The sequence below is a fragment of the Delphinus delphis genome, chromosome 9, assembly GCF_949987515.2.
Source record: "Delphinus delphis chromosome 9, mDelDel1.2, whole genome shotgun sequence".
Classification (NCBI taxonomy): Eukaryota; Metazoa; Chordata; class Mammalia; order Artiodactyla; family Delphinidae; genus Delphinus; species Delphinus delphis.
In genome coordinates this window covers 19,388,995-19,405,542 of record NC_082691.1, presented here as the reverse complement: position 1 = coordinate 19,405,542, position 16,548 = coordinate 19,388,995, and the positions used below count along the sequence as shown (strand labels likewise).

At 44.0% G+C, this 16,548-nt stretch overlaps 1 protein-coding gene across 2 annotated transcripts in view; it reads right to left on the bottom strand.

The window, feature by feature from the left end:
- The window catches only part of PUS7 (pseudouridine synthase 7), a 57,372-nt gene extending 43,357 nt beyond the window's left edge, over positions 1 to 14,015 (bottom strand). For both annotated transcript variants that reach the window (XR_009520593.1, XM_060020274.1), the window contains exons 1-4: positions 13,837 to 14,015; positions 3,670 to 4,087; positions 2,709 to 2,793; positions 2,474 to 2,575 (exon numbers count right to left, since the gene is read on the bottom strand). Coding sequence is in view for 1 of the 2 variants with exons in the window: in XM_060020274.1 (XP_059876257.1) it covers positions 2,474 to 2,575; positions 2,709 to 2,793; positions 3,670 to 4,087; positions 13,837 to 13,963 (732 nt within the window). In the remaining variant the exon portion in view is untranslated. The remainder of the gene's footprint in view (positions 1 to 2,473; positions 2,576 to 2,708; positions 2,794 to 3,669; positions 4,088 to 13,836) is intronic.
- Positions 14,016 to 16,548: the final 2,533 nt, after the last annotated feature.

Here is a 16,548-nt window from a genome sequence, read left to right as displayed (position 1 = left end):
GGGGAGGAATAAATTAGGAGTTTGGGATTAACAGATACAAACTACCATATATAAAGTACATAAACAACAAGGTCCTACTATATAGCACAGGGAACTATCAATATATTCAATATCTTGTAATAAACCTTAATGGAAAAGATTATGAAAAAAGAAAAAAAATATATATATATATGTAAACTGAATCACTCTGCTGTACACCAGAAACTAACACAACACTTTAAATCAACTATACTTCAATTAAAAAAAAATGTTGGTTAAGTTACACTAAATTGATTTCATGACCCACTGATGGACTGCAACCTGCAAGCTAAGAAGATGTAACTACTACTAGCTAAACCTAACAATATTCTAGCAAAATTAAAAATGTAAAAGAAAAGTACACTATAATTATAGATAAGTGACATTTTCATATCAAAAAGTGAGCCAGGGAATTCCCTGGAGGTCCAGTGGTTAGGATACTGTGCTCCCACTGCTGGGGGCCTGGGTTCAATCCCTGGTGGGGGAACTAAGATCCCGCAAGTGGCACAGCGCAGCACGCCCCCCCCACCACACCTCCACCAAAAAAGTGAGTCTACATCTAGAATTCACTGAAAGCAATGAGCTGGAATCATAATTAGTGTATATGAATGAATACATATTCAGACCTCAAAAATTCAGAAAGTCCATCCTCCTATTTTTTAGATGAGGACACTTGCCCATGGTTAATACTCCTTAATGTAAAACCTTTCAGTAGATGGCATAACTATGATTTTTAAGGTGACAGTAAATCTTGCCATCTCTGTAGGAAAAGTGTATTATGGGGCTAAGATATGTATCTGCGTTGCACAAGCAACGGAAGCCTGGATCATCCTCCTAGACAGCTCTCAAAACCAATTCTTAGGAATTTTCTCCTTGGCATTGCTGGACATTTTGTCTATGAGTAAATTCAGTAATTAAATATCCCTAAAATTTTAACAGTACATATATTTGGGGAATTTTGGTGGGTAGACGAGGAGATGAGGGTTGGAGGCAAATAATAAATTCTGAAAAGTTACAGTAAACTCTTTTTACCTGGGAGCAATGGAAGGAGAAATTTCAAACAACCCCAAATCCAGCAAGTCGCCAAAATATAGGACAAAATGAATTTAATAAACTTTAAATTCTAATAATCTTGTGCTTCAAGATTCTTAAAATCTTGTAACATATTTGCTTTGCTACAGAGATCACCTAGAGCTGCTCTGTTCCGTATGGTCATCACTAGCCACACGTGGCAACTGAGCACTTGAAATGTGGCTAGTCTGAATAGAGATGTGCTACCAGTATAAAATACCACTGGATTCTGAAGACTTAGTAGGAAAAAAAGAAAGTAAAACATGTCATTAGTAATTTTTTAAATATTGATTACATATTGAAATATTTTGGGTAAATAAAATATACTGTCAAAATTATTTGCCTGTTTTTACTTTTACATTTTTTTTGAAGATTTAAAATTAAAAACATGGCTCGCATCACAGTTCCACTGGACAGGGCACTTCCCTGGCCATCCAGTGGTTGAGACTCTTCACTTACAATGCAGGGGGCACAGCTTCGATCCCTGGTCAGGAAACTAAGATCCCACATGCCACACGGCACAGCCAAAAAAACAAAACAAAACAAACAAAAACAAACAACAAAACAAAAAGAATCCACCACAATTCCACTGGACAGCACTAATCGAGAATAAAATTTTCATAATGAAAATCTTTTTAAAAGGCATTTACTGTTCTATTTAGTAGCTAAGCTCTCTTTTTCTTGAATAGCAGAAGTAGACTCAAGATGAGCAAAGCAACACTCCCTTACCTCCTTCCCCCAATTCCTCCCCCTCCCAGAGTCCAATTTGAGACCACGAGGCCTTTGGAGCCAGGGCTTCCCTATCAGGACCATTGTCAGGCTGCGACAGTCCTTTGCAGCAGACACTGTGTGATATAATGGTCACTTTGCAGTTCTAAACAACAGATTTCTTTGTTGATTTGTGGTCACATAAATTTTTTAAGCAGAAACATAACTTTTTTTTTTTTTTTTTTGGGCCATAGCTTATCTGGATACTCGTTATCTGCCACTGATAAAAACATTTTTAGTGCAATGCACTTTTAGATCAAAAAGGGCAAAGCCATCCTTTTGTTAACTACTGTAATTTTCCCAAAAGACATTTATTAACATCCACCCAACAAGAAGCAATTCAAACCCTGGGGACTTCCCTGGTGGTCCAGTGGGTAAGATTCCGCACTCCCAATGTAGGGGGTCAGAGTTCGACCCCTGGCCGGGGAAGTAGATCCTGCATGCATGCCGCAACTAAAAGTCCACATGCCACAACTAAGAAGTCCACACTCGGCAACTACAGATCCCGCATGCCGCAACTAAGAACCGGTGCAGCCAAAATAAATAAATTAAATAAATAAATAAAAAATAAAATAAAACCCTAAAAAACCTTTTCATATGTTTTTGTGCTACTTACCTCGATGGCAACACTGGTTTCCTTATTTTTAAAAAGCTGGAGCTCTTCTAAACGCTGCTTTTCTTCAGCTGTTAAAACCGTAAATACGTCTTCTGAAGGATCCTTTAAAACAACCATGAGAACTCCCAGTGAGTCGCACACAGAATTCGAGGCTGTCAAAGCTCTGTATTTCTATGATCTCCAGGAAAGGCTATTTTTATTCAGAAGGTGACTTCTGCTAGAGAGCTGCTCTTACCTCTTCATCTACTGGGACAGACAAGTCACTCAAATGGCTGATCCGTCCATTTTTTCCTATTTCGTGAACAACGAAGTCAGAATATCTGAGGAAAAGAAAACGTAAACTCTCAGAGCATTAACATTTTGCTGCCTATTAATTTTAGGAGAAAGTTTCTCAACAGTAAGCCTTATCACTGTGCAAAACAGGGATTAAAAATAAAAACCTTCAGTGCAAAGTCACGGAGTTATTGTTTTCTGGTTTCACAATGAATTCTAAGCCACACCTTGGCTTGGTACCAGAATGTACAGAAAAGACCCTCTGAACTTCTAGAATAGTCTTCCAGAAAAATGCCTAAATCAAAGCTTATTAACGTTGCCCTATGATTATACAGTCCATTCTAAAGTAAATCACAAAACACAGTAAATTTAATCAAATCAGAAGCCTGTGCATCTACCTTGAACCACCCGGAAGCTTACCTTTATGCTAAATACTTTACAGACATTATTTAAAATACTCTCAACAACCCTCAGGTAGAATTATGATCCAATTTTGGACAAGGATACTGAAGCTCAGAGGAGTTAAGTAACTATGAAGTGGCTGAACTGGATTCACACCCAGATCCACCTGGCTCCAAAGACCACCTTCTTTCTCCTGCAGATGTGGCCCATTCAGGTGAAAAATTTTTAAGATCAATTCAAGGGAAAGCTTGAAACCATTTAAAGTAATATATTCTAAGGAAATAAACAGCACCCATTCACATATTGACAGGGGATGCCACAGGGAAATTGTTATTTAGTCATTTTATCTTCAGATAGTTTCGTTTACTCATCCAGGCAGCTTTCCTTCATCCTATTCCTTATTGACCATCAGTGTGAACAATCCTTGGGCACAGAAAGCTAAATGGAAAAAAGGACTGCTGATTTCTTTCTAGAGAAAAGAACTAACATAACTAAAACAACCTGACATAAACGAAACATACCTTTCTTTTAAGATTCCTGAGAATCCTTGGTGAGAACTCACGAACTTGGTGATGCCCACATCCAGCTCGGTGAGCCCGTGCTTCATCATGCTGGCGAAGCTCTCTGCCTCTTCCTCCTCCTCCCCCTCCTCTGAAAGGCCATCTTCCTCCCCCTCCTCCTCCGACTGGGGGTCAGAATTCTTTTTATCCTCTCCGGCCGTTTCGGGTGGCCCAGGCACCTTTTCACCGCTGGGTAGAGAGTTGTTCTCTAGCCCGTCTTGACCTTTGGTCGGACAGCATTCTGAGACCTTCTGTCTCTTTGCCTCACCTGGGGCCACACTGTCATTATCTTCGACGGCAACGGACCCCCGTTTCAATGACACACCCGTCATTTCTGTCATCTCCATTTTCAAGGTTCCAAGAGAACATTTAAGAGAACCTTTTAGAAGCAAGAAAGAGCAGGCAGTAACAATCACTTCAATAAAGAATTGGGTTTCAGCAAATAGAGGCACATTTAACTTTGTTCCTAGGGTCCTAAATATCATTTATGAAAATAATTCTCCCAAATATACTTTTAGTGGCATAGAAAAATGGTACAGTATTTCTGCAGGGAATTTGACAGCAAAAGCCTTAAAAATATGGATGCCTCTTGACCCAGAAATACTACTTTCAGGGATTATCCTAAGAAAATTATTAAGAAAGTGCTTAAAGTTTTAACTGTAAGGATGCTCATCTCAGTACTTTTACATTAACAAAAAATTAAGAACAATGACATCTAGGTACATAAACTGAACAACATGTAGAAACAATGTGAAAAGAAACCGGGAAAGGTAGTTACCTCTAGGAGAGGGTGTAGGTGACTGCGGAGAGCAGGGAGACTTGTTTTTACTGAATACCACAGTTGTAGCACCTGAGTTTTGTTTCACGTATATTGTTATCGTTTAGAAAAGCTGATTAAGTTAAAAGTATATAAATAAATTTACTAACATGAGTCATTTACTAATATGACTGATACGATGTCATTTTTATTTTTTTATTATTATATTTTTTTTTGCGGTACGCGGGCCTCTCACTGCTGTGGCCTCTTCCTGTTAAGGAGCACAGGCTCCGGACACGCAGGCTCAGCGGCCATGGCCCACGGGCACAGCCTCTCCGCGGCATGTGGGATTCTCACGGACCAGGGCACGAACCCGAGTCCCCCGCATCGGCAGGCGGACTCCCAACCACTGCGCCACCAGGGAAGCCCCATGTCATATTTTTTTAAAAAGCAAGGAGAATGGGGAGTTCTTTAATGAGTATAGAGTTTCAGTATTGCAAGATGAAAAAGAGCTCTATATATTGGTTCCACAATGTGTATGTACTTAACACTAATGAACTGCACACTTAAAAATGGTTAGAATGATGTTATGTGTATTTTGCCACAAGTTAAAAAATACAGATTATCATTTAACTGGCCCATACACAATGTACCAAGCAAAAGTCTAGGAAACCATATGCACTTCCCAGTACGGAGCACACACTTATCTAAGACCGCAAGTGCCTGTCTAGTTTGATCTTATTTGATGCTCTTGTTGAAATAAGGATAAAGCTTCTTCCTATATTACCTATATAGGGAAATGCTAAAATTAACATACGAACTTGGTAAACATAAAGAACATAAATGAGCAGAATATTCTAGTTCTCCAAGGCTTGGTTAATAAGAAGCCCACCTACAGAAGCATCTACAGTAGAATAATAATGATGAACTAAATTTTAAGAATCCGGGGCTTCCCTGGTGGCGCAGTGGTTGAGAGTCCGCCTGCCAATGCAGGGGACACGGGTTCGTGCCCCGGTCCGGGAAGATCCCATGTGCCGCGGAGCGGCTGGGCCCGTGAGCCATGGCCGCTGGGCCTGCGCATCCGGAGCCTGTGCTCTGCAGCGGGAGAGGCCACAACAGTGAGAGGCCCACGTACCGCAAAGAAAAAAAAAAAACACACAAAAAAAGAATCCGTATTTGATCTTGCCTCATTGTCAAAAGTCAAGAATGGAAAGAAAAGTGAAAAGTGGAAGGCTACAAAAAAAAAAAAAAAGAAGAGGGGGGGAGTAGAGAAAAATGTCAGTAAAAACAATTTCCTTTGAAAGACAAAAAAAAAAAGAAAATGGAAGAAACCAAGAAACGGGAACTGAAGTAGACTACAACTAGTTATACAAAATTATGTCTAATCCAAGTAAGAAAGCACTTATTCTTTACGTGTTCTAAGCAAGGTATAGTAAAAGAGAATGCTAGTTTATGAGATTCTGATGGTGTTTCATTCTCACTTTATATCAACGAAACTGTCCTCAGAGCCTGCACACCAGTGACGGAGGCAGGCAGGGCCCAGGGCTTCCCTGAGACATGGGAACACACAGAAGACCTCAGGGGGCATTGGCGTGAGGGGGTCTGAGAAGACCTCTTCCTAATGGAAGACTAGATGTGAACACCCGAGTCAAGCTTTGGGGAACGAGTAAGAGAGAGGCTGTGCAAAAAGCGGTAGGAAGGTGGTACAGCATGTGCAGAGGCACGGGAGAGCATGGAGCGCGGGAGCAACCCCACTGAGCTCACCATGCATCACGAGGGTAAAACACACACGCAGAGAACCTACACTTAAAGCTGGGGAGCTGGCGGAAGCCACACCAAGCTGAACTGAGGAGATTACATCCGAAAAAACAAATCGTCACCTGATGCATAAGTCAGAGAGATTTCGCGGTATCCCTTCAAAGAGAAAAACCGGGGTTAGGCTGGGAGATTAGGTAAGATGGCAACTGAGGTAAGAAATCAGTACAACCTGATCTAAGGCTGAGGCAAAGGTGACAGAAAGGAGGGGTGGATTCAGGGACACTTAAGAGGTGGTGCGGACAGGACTGGGTGATAAATGTGAGAGGAAAGAGGAAATGCTACAGGATGACTCAGGTTTTCTGTCTCGGGGAACTGAGAGGATAAGGGGAGCTCTTCCTGACACGGGGACCCTAGGAAGAGGCATGAGGGGTAGGAGGGATATAAGCACACGTACAGTCCTGCGGTGTTGCTGGCACCTGGGGTACATCCCATGGCCACTTATTACACTGTGTCACACATATTCTCACCCCAAACCCACAATGGCTTCCCGATGCCCCAGTGGCGGTGTGGACCTCAACCAGGGGCTGGACATGTCCTGTGAGCAGATGATGCGGAACCACGGGCTTCGGAGGGAGCGGCGTCACTGCATAAGTGCCTGCACGAGGCCGAGAAGGCGGTGCCACCCACAGAGAAGCCCCAGGTGGTGAAGAAGCACCTGTGCAGCGTGATCATCCTGCCCGAGACGGTGGGCAGCATGGTGGGCATCTACAACGGCAAGACCTTCAGCCAGGTAGAAATCAGCCTGGGATGATGGGCCACTACCTAGGCGAGTTCTCAGTCACCTACAATCCAGCACTGGGGCCACCCGCGCCTCCCGGTTCATCCCCCTCAAGCAGCCTGCTGGCCACTAAAGACACAGACAGCTCTAGAAAAAAACGAAAACAAAAAACCCTCACAACGTTCCCAGCTGGCAGGACAGGATCTACCAGCAGATCCCGATTCCCTTCTTGAGGTGAGAAGAGGAGAGCACGGCCAGTAACAGCCACATCCGCAGCGGGGCTCAGACTTCACGGTCTGCAGGACGTCTACCTCCTACCCAGGACGCAGAGAACTCATCAGCCTCCCTCTCAACAACGTGATGGCCATAAGCCTGGATGGAAACACCAGTTACTTCCTCTGCTCCAACCTTCTGCTTCGGCACCATCCATCATCCAGCACCATGTGCCACTATCTTCCACACAGGCCTCCGACGACCGAGGCCCAGCCCGCACAGGTGCCCACTCCCAGCCTGACCATTCACGAGCTCTCTCTTGCGGGAGGTCCTCCACACCTGTCTCAGCCCTGGGCTCCCTTGTCCTTTGAGACTCATCTGAAGACCACGAGCCCTGACTCCCATGCCTTCCTCTCTGTTAAGTCCATGTCTTCCCATTTTACCTCCCTTCATCTGCACTACCCATGTGGGCACCCAGATACCGTGCTTTCCCTCACCACTTTCTAGCTGTGTAACTGGTCTGAGTAAATTACTTAATCTCTCCAAGCCTCTGTTCTTCAGCTGTAAAACGGGAATGATACGTGCTTCACAGGACTGTGGTGAAGATTAAATGAGATGACAAACACAGAGTGGCTGGCCACAGTAGGAACTAGATAAATGCCAGTCCCCTGTTCTCCCTCAAGAGGTCTGCAGATTCTTTGAGGACAGTAATTCTTTTGTGCCTGCCAGAGAATCCAGAGAGGTATAACAAGCATCAATAGATATTTTGAAGAATTCTTGAAACAGGTGCTGAAACTGTTCCCCATCTACAGGTATCAAAGACCTACTAAGTAGCAATTCCCTAATGAAATACTGGACCTGGGCAATGACATCCATGGCCACTAACATCACAAAAAATAGACAACCAGACACTGCAGGCCCCTGAAAGGACACGCTGTTATCTATGAAGTTCTTACTGATTGAAACCCTATGTCTAACTACTAGTTTAGATGGCATACATGGACAAAAGATGTTAAACACCACCATGCAGAAGCAATTAGCAAAAGTGTGAATGTGGGAAACTCAACAAGGACCAGGACAGTCCTTCAACTAATAAGCAGCAAGACAAAAAAGAGGAAAGGGTAACGTACAGATAAACCTACAAAGAAATGCAATGGGTGGATCCTTCTTTGAATCCAGGTTTAAACAAATCAACTGTTTAAAAAGGTACTTATAAAACAATCAGGTATACTGAAACAGTAAGGATATTTGATGACATTGAGATAGCATGGGGCTTCCCTGGTGGCACAGTGGTTAAGAATCCGCCTGCCAATGCAGGAGACACGGGTTCGAGCCCTGGTCCAGGAAGATCCCACATGCCGCGGAGCAACTAAGCCCGTGAGCCACAACTACTGAGCCTGCGCTCTAGAGCCTGTGCGCTGCAACAAGAGAAGCCACCAGAATGAGAAGCCCACGCACCGCAACGAAGAGTAGCCCCCGCTCTCCACAACTAGAGAAAGCCCGCACACAGCAACAGAGATCCAATGCAGCCAAAAATAAATAAAATTAATTAATTAATTAGAAAACAAAAAAAAGTATCTTCATTAAAAGATAACATGGTCAACTTTTTAAGGTATAATAATATCATTGTGGTTACACTTAAAAGTAGAATCTTTGTTTTAGAGATACAGGATGAAATCTTTATGGTTGAAAAGATATGAAGTCTGGACTTTGTTTCAGAATAGTTTACCAGTGATGAATGAAAGTGCAGTGGGGTATAGATTTAAAACAAGACTGGCCATGAGTTGATAATTGTTGAAACAACAATGGGTGATGAGAATATGGGGATGTCATCACATCATTCTCTCTACTTGGCATGTTTGAAATTTTTTATAATAAAAATAAGAGTTCAAGGTATCAAAAGGTACACTAATTATTCTATTCTCATCAAACCACCACTCTGTCCAGCTCTACTGCTCCCTCTCTCCCATCACTTGTTCTTCAAACACAGAGACCTGCAGTCCCAAGATACCACCCCTTCCATCTTCATTTCTTCAAGCGCCCCAAACCTCAACAGCTCTTAACTCCTAAGCCACACTCAACACTCCTGCTCACTAGCCCAGCTGCACGATCCTTGCTAAACCTCAACCAAGTACCAATCCTACTATCTCCATCTGTGTTCCTGGCTGCTGCTGGAGAAAACATCACCAAGTGAGGGGACTTCCTCTTGTGACAGCCCTCTATACTGCCTGGCCATCCCTGGTCAGCAGGGTCTTCTCCAAGTCCTGTGTGCCACTCACAAAGAAAACAGGGATCCTGGGACAGACACACCTCCTTCCAGCACATTCACAAGACCCCTTATTATAACCATTCTCCTGCAACTGCACCCCTCTGAAGGGAATTCCAGACTCCTTTTAACAGTCACTCACTCCTCATCCCTGCACTCCATCCCCTCAGCAAATACTCACCGCGCACCCCTGTACCAGGCGTTATTTCCAGGTACTGCATGCGACACCCTAGCAAATCAAATAAACGCCCCGCCAGCGTGGAGCTTACATTCTGGTGGAAGATCTGGCTTCTACTCCGTGCTTTTGTCCTGCTTCTCAGGTGCTCTTTTCCCCTCCTACTCAACATGCTGCTTAAATTTGGGCTTCCCCAGTCCTGTTCCCTTCTCATTCCCAAGTTTTCCAGCCAAGACGCATCTCCAACTCCCTGATTTACTCAGGGGAGGGGTCCAAGGCAATCATAATGACCGCTAAACAATGATAGTGTACAGGGAGCTCAATCAAGCCTTGCTTCAACCCTGTGACTTAGGGGTCATTAATATTCCCACCTTAGCCACTAAAAAACAGAGTATCTTGCTCTAGGTCACATAGTCTGATAAGAGGTAGAATCAAACATCAAATTCAACATGCCCCGAAGTGATCTCATCATTTCCCACCACAAATGCACTTCTATTATTTATTCATTTATTTATTTTTTTTGCGGTACGCGGGCCTCTCAGGGTTGCGGAACACAGGCTCTGGACGCGCAGGCTCAGCAGCCATGGCTCACGGGCCCAGCCGCTCCGTGGCATGTGGGATCTTCCTGGACCGGGGCATGAACCCGTGTCCCCTGCATCGGCAGGCGGACTCTCAACCACTGCACCACCAGGGAAGCCCTATTATTTATTTTTTTAAATTAATTAATTAATTTTTTTTGGCTGTACTGGGTCTCTGTTGCTGCACGCGGGCTTTCCTTAGTTGCATGGGGCAGGGGTTACTCTTCGTTGCAGTGCGCGGGCTTCTCATTGCAGTGGCTTCTCTTGTTTCGGAGCATGGGATCTAGGCGCGTGGGCTTCGGTAGTTGTGGCTCGCGGGCTCTAGAGGGGAGGCTCAGTAGTTGTGGCGCAGGGGCTTAGTTGCTGTGCGGCATGTGGGATCTTCCCGGACCAGGGATCGAACCTGTGTCCCCTGAATTGGCAGGCAGATTCTTAACCACTGCACCACCAGGGAAGCCCTGCACTTCTTTTAAATTGCACCTCTCAAGGAATGTTAGCAACAAACTACCAGTCACCTAAGCCAAAATATGGACATCACCCCATCTCCTCACTCTCCCCTATGTGAATGAAATTCTAGAAGGTTTAGGACAGCATTGTTACACCTAACATCCCTGGAATGAGAATACTAGCAGATCGTGGATCTGAAGTATCAACCACTGGTTTCAACTCTTGCTTGGCAGTTTGGGCATATGACTTGGAGCCTGATCTAGGTTTTGCCATTTACCACGTGGGTCACCTCTCTTAAGTATCAGTTCCTTTCTCTTTAAAGCTGAAAATGATGACTTGGTCAAAGGTCTGTACTAGCTGCTGCTATTCAACTGTTGGTCATTAATATTTATTATGGATGGTTTCCACTGCAGAACTGTATTGCTGAGTCTGGGGAAAACCAAAGCTTCTTATGCTTCTTTTGTTCTCTGGGCTAATGATTAAACATGGCTTTCTCCTTCAGATACCATTTAATTTTAAGAGACCCTCAAAGCACTGCCAAGAGCACCAAATAAACAGACCTTTAGTATCTTTTGGCAGTCCTTTTCTTGATACTTGTGGACACTTGCCTGATCTCTTTTTCTTGTTACATTTAATTGTAAAGACAAGCTCATTAAACAAAAGTATACTTTCCATTTGTTTTAGCCAACGGCCCTAACACAGAGATTATTAAAGTATATATAGCACAAGTGATTATAAATCACTCAACATAAATTTTGCTAAGTTCTGTCTGTGGGCCTAGAAGCCGAGAACATATTTGCTAGAAAAGGTATGCAAACGTCTGTGCTAAGCGAGGCAGAACTCAAATCAGTGTTGTTTTCTTAAGCAGAAACTACACAAAAGAGAAGACTGAAATGAAATATAATTTTTAAATGAGAGAGAGAATGAATCATGTGAACATCCAAGAGGCCAAGAAGAATTCAACCAGAAAAATAAAACAACCCTGACCGCCCCCATTTGATTTCCCTAAGGAAATGAGCTTTGCATTCAGGATAATCTAAACATACATATTCAAGCCTTCTACCTCAAAGCTGTAAAAAATGACTGGCTTTAAAAAAAAGGGGGGGGATGGGGAGTAAAGGGACCAGTTTTATGAGTTTTCTAAATGGTAATAAAATTAAAAAAAAAATTTTAAGAAACATAATGCTGTACAAAAACACTATCCATGATACTAATGAGAGCTTCTCAAACGTCAACTAAAATCTTTATCGACCAGAAACTTGATGCTACGACCGGGAAGAGAATGAAATTTAATGATACTTACCCGTGAACTCAACGTCCTACACAATTCTTTAGAGGGAATACTAAAGTAATAGGTTTTGTTTCTTTTACACTCTGAACGAGCCAAATGGGATTAGAAATATTACAATTTTAACAGTATTTAAAAGTCTGTTTCATTAAGACATTAGATTCACCAATAAGCTTCCTCTACAATCCACAACAAAAATAAAGTTTAGCATTTTCAAAATTTTAATACAAGACTGACAGTCCCTTAACATTACTTCCTGCAAAATGAACATCTAATGAAGACCCATAATAATCTTATCTGTACTTCAAAACCCTCCACAACTTCCACTTTTTAAATGCATCTATCCTCCGTCCTCTGCAAACCATCAAGAATCCCTCCAGCTTTCACAATAAAGAGCACTCTCTTCAGGGCAGCACACATACCACACTCTAATATGCGAAGTCATTAAGTCCCTTAGATTCATTCATTTCACAAATACTTATTAACCACCTCTTATGTGTCTGGCACTGTTCCAGGCACTGGGGAAAAGAGGAAAATTTCCTACTCCCATTAAGCTTACATATCAGAGAATAAAATAAAACAATCTCAGAACATGCACGCATAAGAGCTACAAGTCAAGCAGAGTAACGACAGTGAGAGTACGAGGGGTGCTCTTTAGTGAAGTCTCTCTAACGAAGTGCCTTGTGAGCAAAGACTTGAAGGAAGACATGAAAAGATGTGTGTGTTCGGGCAGCAGGTACAGTGCCTGTAAAGAACCTGAGGCAGGAGCAAACTTATTCAACAGACCAGCTGGGCTGTTATTTCTCTCCTACTTGGGGCCAAAAGCCACGTTTCATTAACAGCTCTACTGCACCAGCTTCTATCAATCAAAAGATACGTTCAAAAGGAGTTATAAATTAATACACACGAACTGTTGGCTACTTTGCCTAATGATTGAACAACATCACTGCCTATCCAGTATGAGTGTACAGTCTGATTTTGGGCAGGTGCCTCGATTGCCAAGGCAAGGAGGTGCAAGGCAAGGATTGCCAAGGTGATGGGGGGTATGCCGGCTTCACAGATTAGAGACTTGAAACAAAAGTCCTTAGTAACCCTATATTTTCGGAATGAAAAAAAAAAAGGGTCGGACAACGGAACCAAATATTTAAAAGACTAAACTCTCCAAACCCTATTTCTTGGCAGGCGCTAATACCCAGGCAATGAGGGTGTACTGTTAAACCTCTCGGTGCAGGGTTGGCGGTAACGACTCCGTGCGGATGGGTCAACACGCCCAGCAGCACCTCCTCCATCCACTCATTAAACACTGACCGAGAAAAACTCCGGTTTGCTCCTACACTGGAAGACGTATACAAAACAAGCAGTCACCTGAGTGCCTGCTTGGCACGTAGTAGGTTCGCTGTTAGTAATGACAGATAAATAAGAGAACGAAAGCACGTGGGCTGGACCCGGTAGAAGCCTGGCTCAGCGGTGTACGGAAGCTATAAAGGGCTTCGGGATAAAGGCGGGTTTTCTCTTCCGGGAGGAAGAAGAGTTTAGGGAGCCTCAGGGGCAAAGAAAGGGAGGAGTGGGACTGAGATCCTCGGGCTAACAGCGCCGCGGGGAGGAGGGAGGGCGCGGCGCCTGCGAGGACCCGCCGGGAGAGCTGGGGGCGGGGCTGGAACCGCCGAACCGCAGAACCAGCCGGGCTCCCGCCACGCTCCCGCAGGCACGATCCGTAATGGAGGCGCCTCGGGCGCGCCGCGGGCTCAGACCACGGCCGGGACGCCTTCCCAGTCTACGCTGCCCCTCCGGGCGGGGTTTTGGGCCGCGTGGCAGGGCCGAGGGCTGGCCGCAGAGCCCGGGCGGCTGTGGGGAGGTCGCACACTTACCCGGGGCCTGAGAGCGCGCGCGCGGCGCGGACCGGGCGACAAGGAGGCGGGCGCGCTGCTCCGGGCGCAGGAGGGCGGCGGCGGCAAGGGCCACTCGTAAGAACCAGCCGCAAGGGCGGCCAGGCATAAGCAGCGAGCTCGGTGAGCACCTGGACCCCGCCGCGCTCAGACGGACTCACAGCGGCTGGCCTCGCACACGTGCGGCGCAACGACGCGCCGCTGCCGGCTGGCCCCACCCCGGGGCGGAGCACGCCCTCCGCCGCCGGCCGCGCCTCCTCCGCCCCCGCCCACCAACCTGTGGAGGAGATCCCGCCCACTCCCTCCCACCCCTGCTCAGTGGCTCCCGGGAGGCCTCTTGCTTGCACCCTTTGGCCTTGCAACCTGCGAGGCTGGAGCTCACCGTGGTCCTTTCACTCCATGAGCTCTCAGGCGGTCGCACCTGCGCTTTGGCGGCGGGTATATACCCAGAGGGGAACTGCTGTGTCATATGGTAATTACATTTTAAAATTTTTGACCAACCCCCATATAGTTTTCCATAGCAGCAGTAGACTTGTTTTTAAAATCTGGGTTTACATGTGGGAATCTGGTTAGCTGATCATACGTAATTCGCTAAGACTGGTTGCGTTCTATGCTGCCTTCCGCTGATATTATTCGCCTCAGTTAAGTACTTTGAGTACTTTTCCGTCCCTAATGCATGTACAATCACATTTTCTTGAACTGTGGTTAATTCATAGGTTAATGTACCAATGACAGCAACTGCAAGTATTTTTACCACACCCACACAGTAGAAATTCAATCTAAACTTTTAATTTTCGTATACAGTTGGCCCTTGAACAATGCAGGGGTTAGGGGCACCAACTCTTTCCAGTTGAAAATCCAAGTATAACTTTATAGTCAGCCCTTTGTATCTGCAGTTCCACATCCGTGGATTCGACTAACTGCGGATGATATAGTACTGTAGTAAGTATTTATTGAAAAAAATCTGTATAGATGGACCTGGGCAGTTCAAACTTGTATTGTTCAATGGTCAACTGTACTTTAAAAAGTACCTTCTCTGAGATTGTGGCCCAACTCCCCACAAGCACGTATTGAGGAAAGAATGTTCACGTTTCTTTGGACATTAACTGGGTCCACGATCAAAACCTACCCTTTTTGCATTTCAGCCTAAACTTCCTTAGACAAGATCCAAGTAAAACATGCATTTTTTGCTTTTTTGTTTTCCAAAAAGGCAGCTCTTTATTGGCCTTTATAGTTAAAATAACACAGGAGTGTTCAAAACTTCTTCCCCATTCCAACTCCCTCTAATAAACATTTGACAGTTTAATGTTCTCCTTGACTCTAAAATTACATCCTAACATGTATATTATTATGTATAATATTCAGGATCCTGCTTTTAACTCCACACCAGTACTATGGATTGCTAAGTGCCTAGCACACACAGTTTATCTCATTTCATCCTTATTATTGTCTAGCATTCTGTCCATCTTAGATAACTCTCTCCATTCCCCAGATAGTAGTTAATTGTTTTCTGTGCTCCCTCAGTCATTGCAAACATTTCCCTTGTTGAACTTACTGCACTCAATCTTAAACTTCATCTGTTTCCTTCACTGGAATATGAATTGTTCAGAGGTAAAAATTGGGGTTTAGAGCAATCTTTTTTCTCCTTTAATTTTATTTTTTATTTTTATCAATTATACATATCTGTGATTTACAGTCAAATAATTCTATAGAAACCTTGTAAGTTTTGCAATGAAACAGAAGAGACTGTATCCCCACCCTGCCCCTTCCCTGTTTCCCTTTCCTCAAAGTCACTTCATCTTTCAACTGGTTATTTTGATTTTTTTTACCTTCATTTCTCTATGTAAAATGTTTGCATTGCTATTTCTTGATGTCTCACTTTTAGGCACTATCTATTGACTTCACTTGTGGAAAATTAGGGTTTAGCTCTTCTTCCTTCCCCCAGCCCCACCACACTTCCCTTCCCTTTATCTGCCTAATATAGTTATATTGTACCTTTTTAAAAATATTTATTTGTTTGTTTGCACCAGGCCTTAGTTGTGGCAGGCAGGCTTCTTAGTTGCAGCATGTGGGCTCCTTAGTTGCAGCTCCAGGGCTCCTTAGTTGTGGCATGCAAACTCTTAGTTGCAGCATGCATGTGGGATCTAATTCCCTGACCAGGGACTGAACCCGGGCCCCCTGCACTGGAAGCGCAGAGTCTTATCCACTGCACTACCAGAGAAGTTCCCAGTTATACTGTACTTTTAAAAACAGATTTGTGTTTACTTCATTATAATTAGGTAAACATTACTCACATCTTGAGCTAAGTAATATACTATGATTACTTCTCCTCAATTTTTTGTTTTTCTTGCAGTTAATAATGATCTTATTTTTACTGTTCATCACTAAGCCTTCTTAATGATTCTTTAAACCTCTCCCTCCAGAGATTCAGATAGATGAGAAGTTCTATCAGTCTCATCTTTCTGAAGGAGCCTCTTCTGGAGCCTTCTGACCTGCACCATCTACGTCTAGTGCACAGCTGTTTTCAGGGCTTCCCACTTTATTTTTCTCCTGTGTTGTGTCTTCTGTTTCCTATATCCCATGCATTCTTTTTCTTTGTTTAGCCCTCATTTTAGTGGAGTACATCTCCAGTAGCTTCCTGAGGAAGGAGAAATAAATGAAAGGGAAATTTTTTGAGCTCTTGAATGTCTGAAC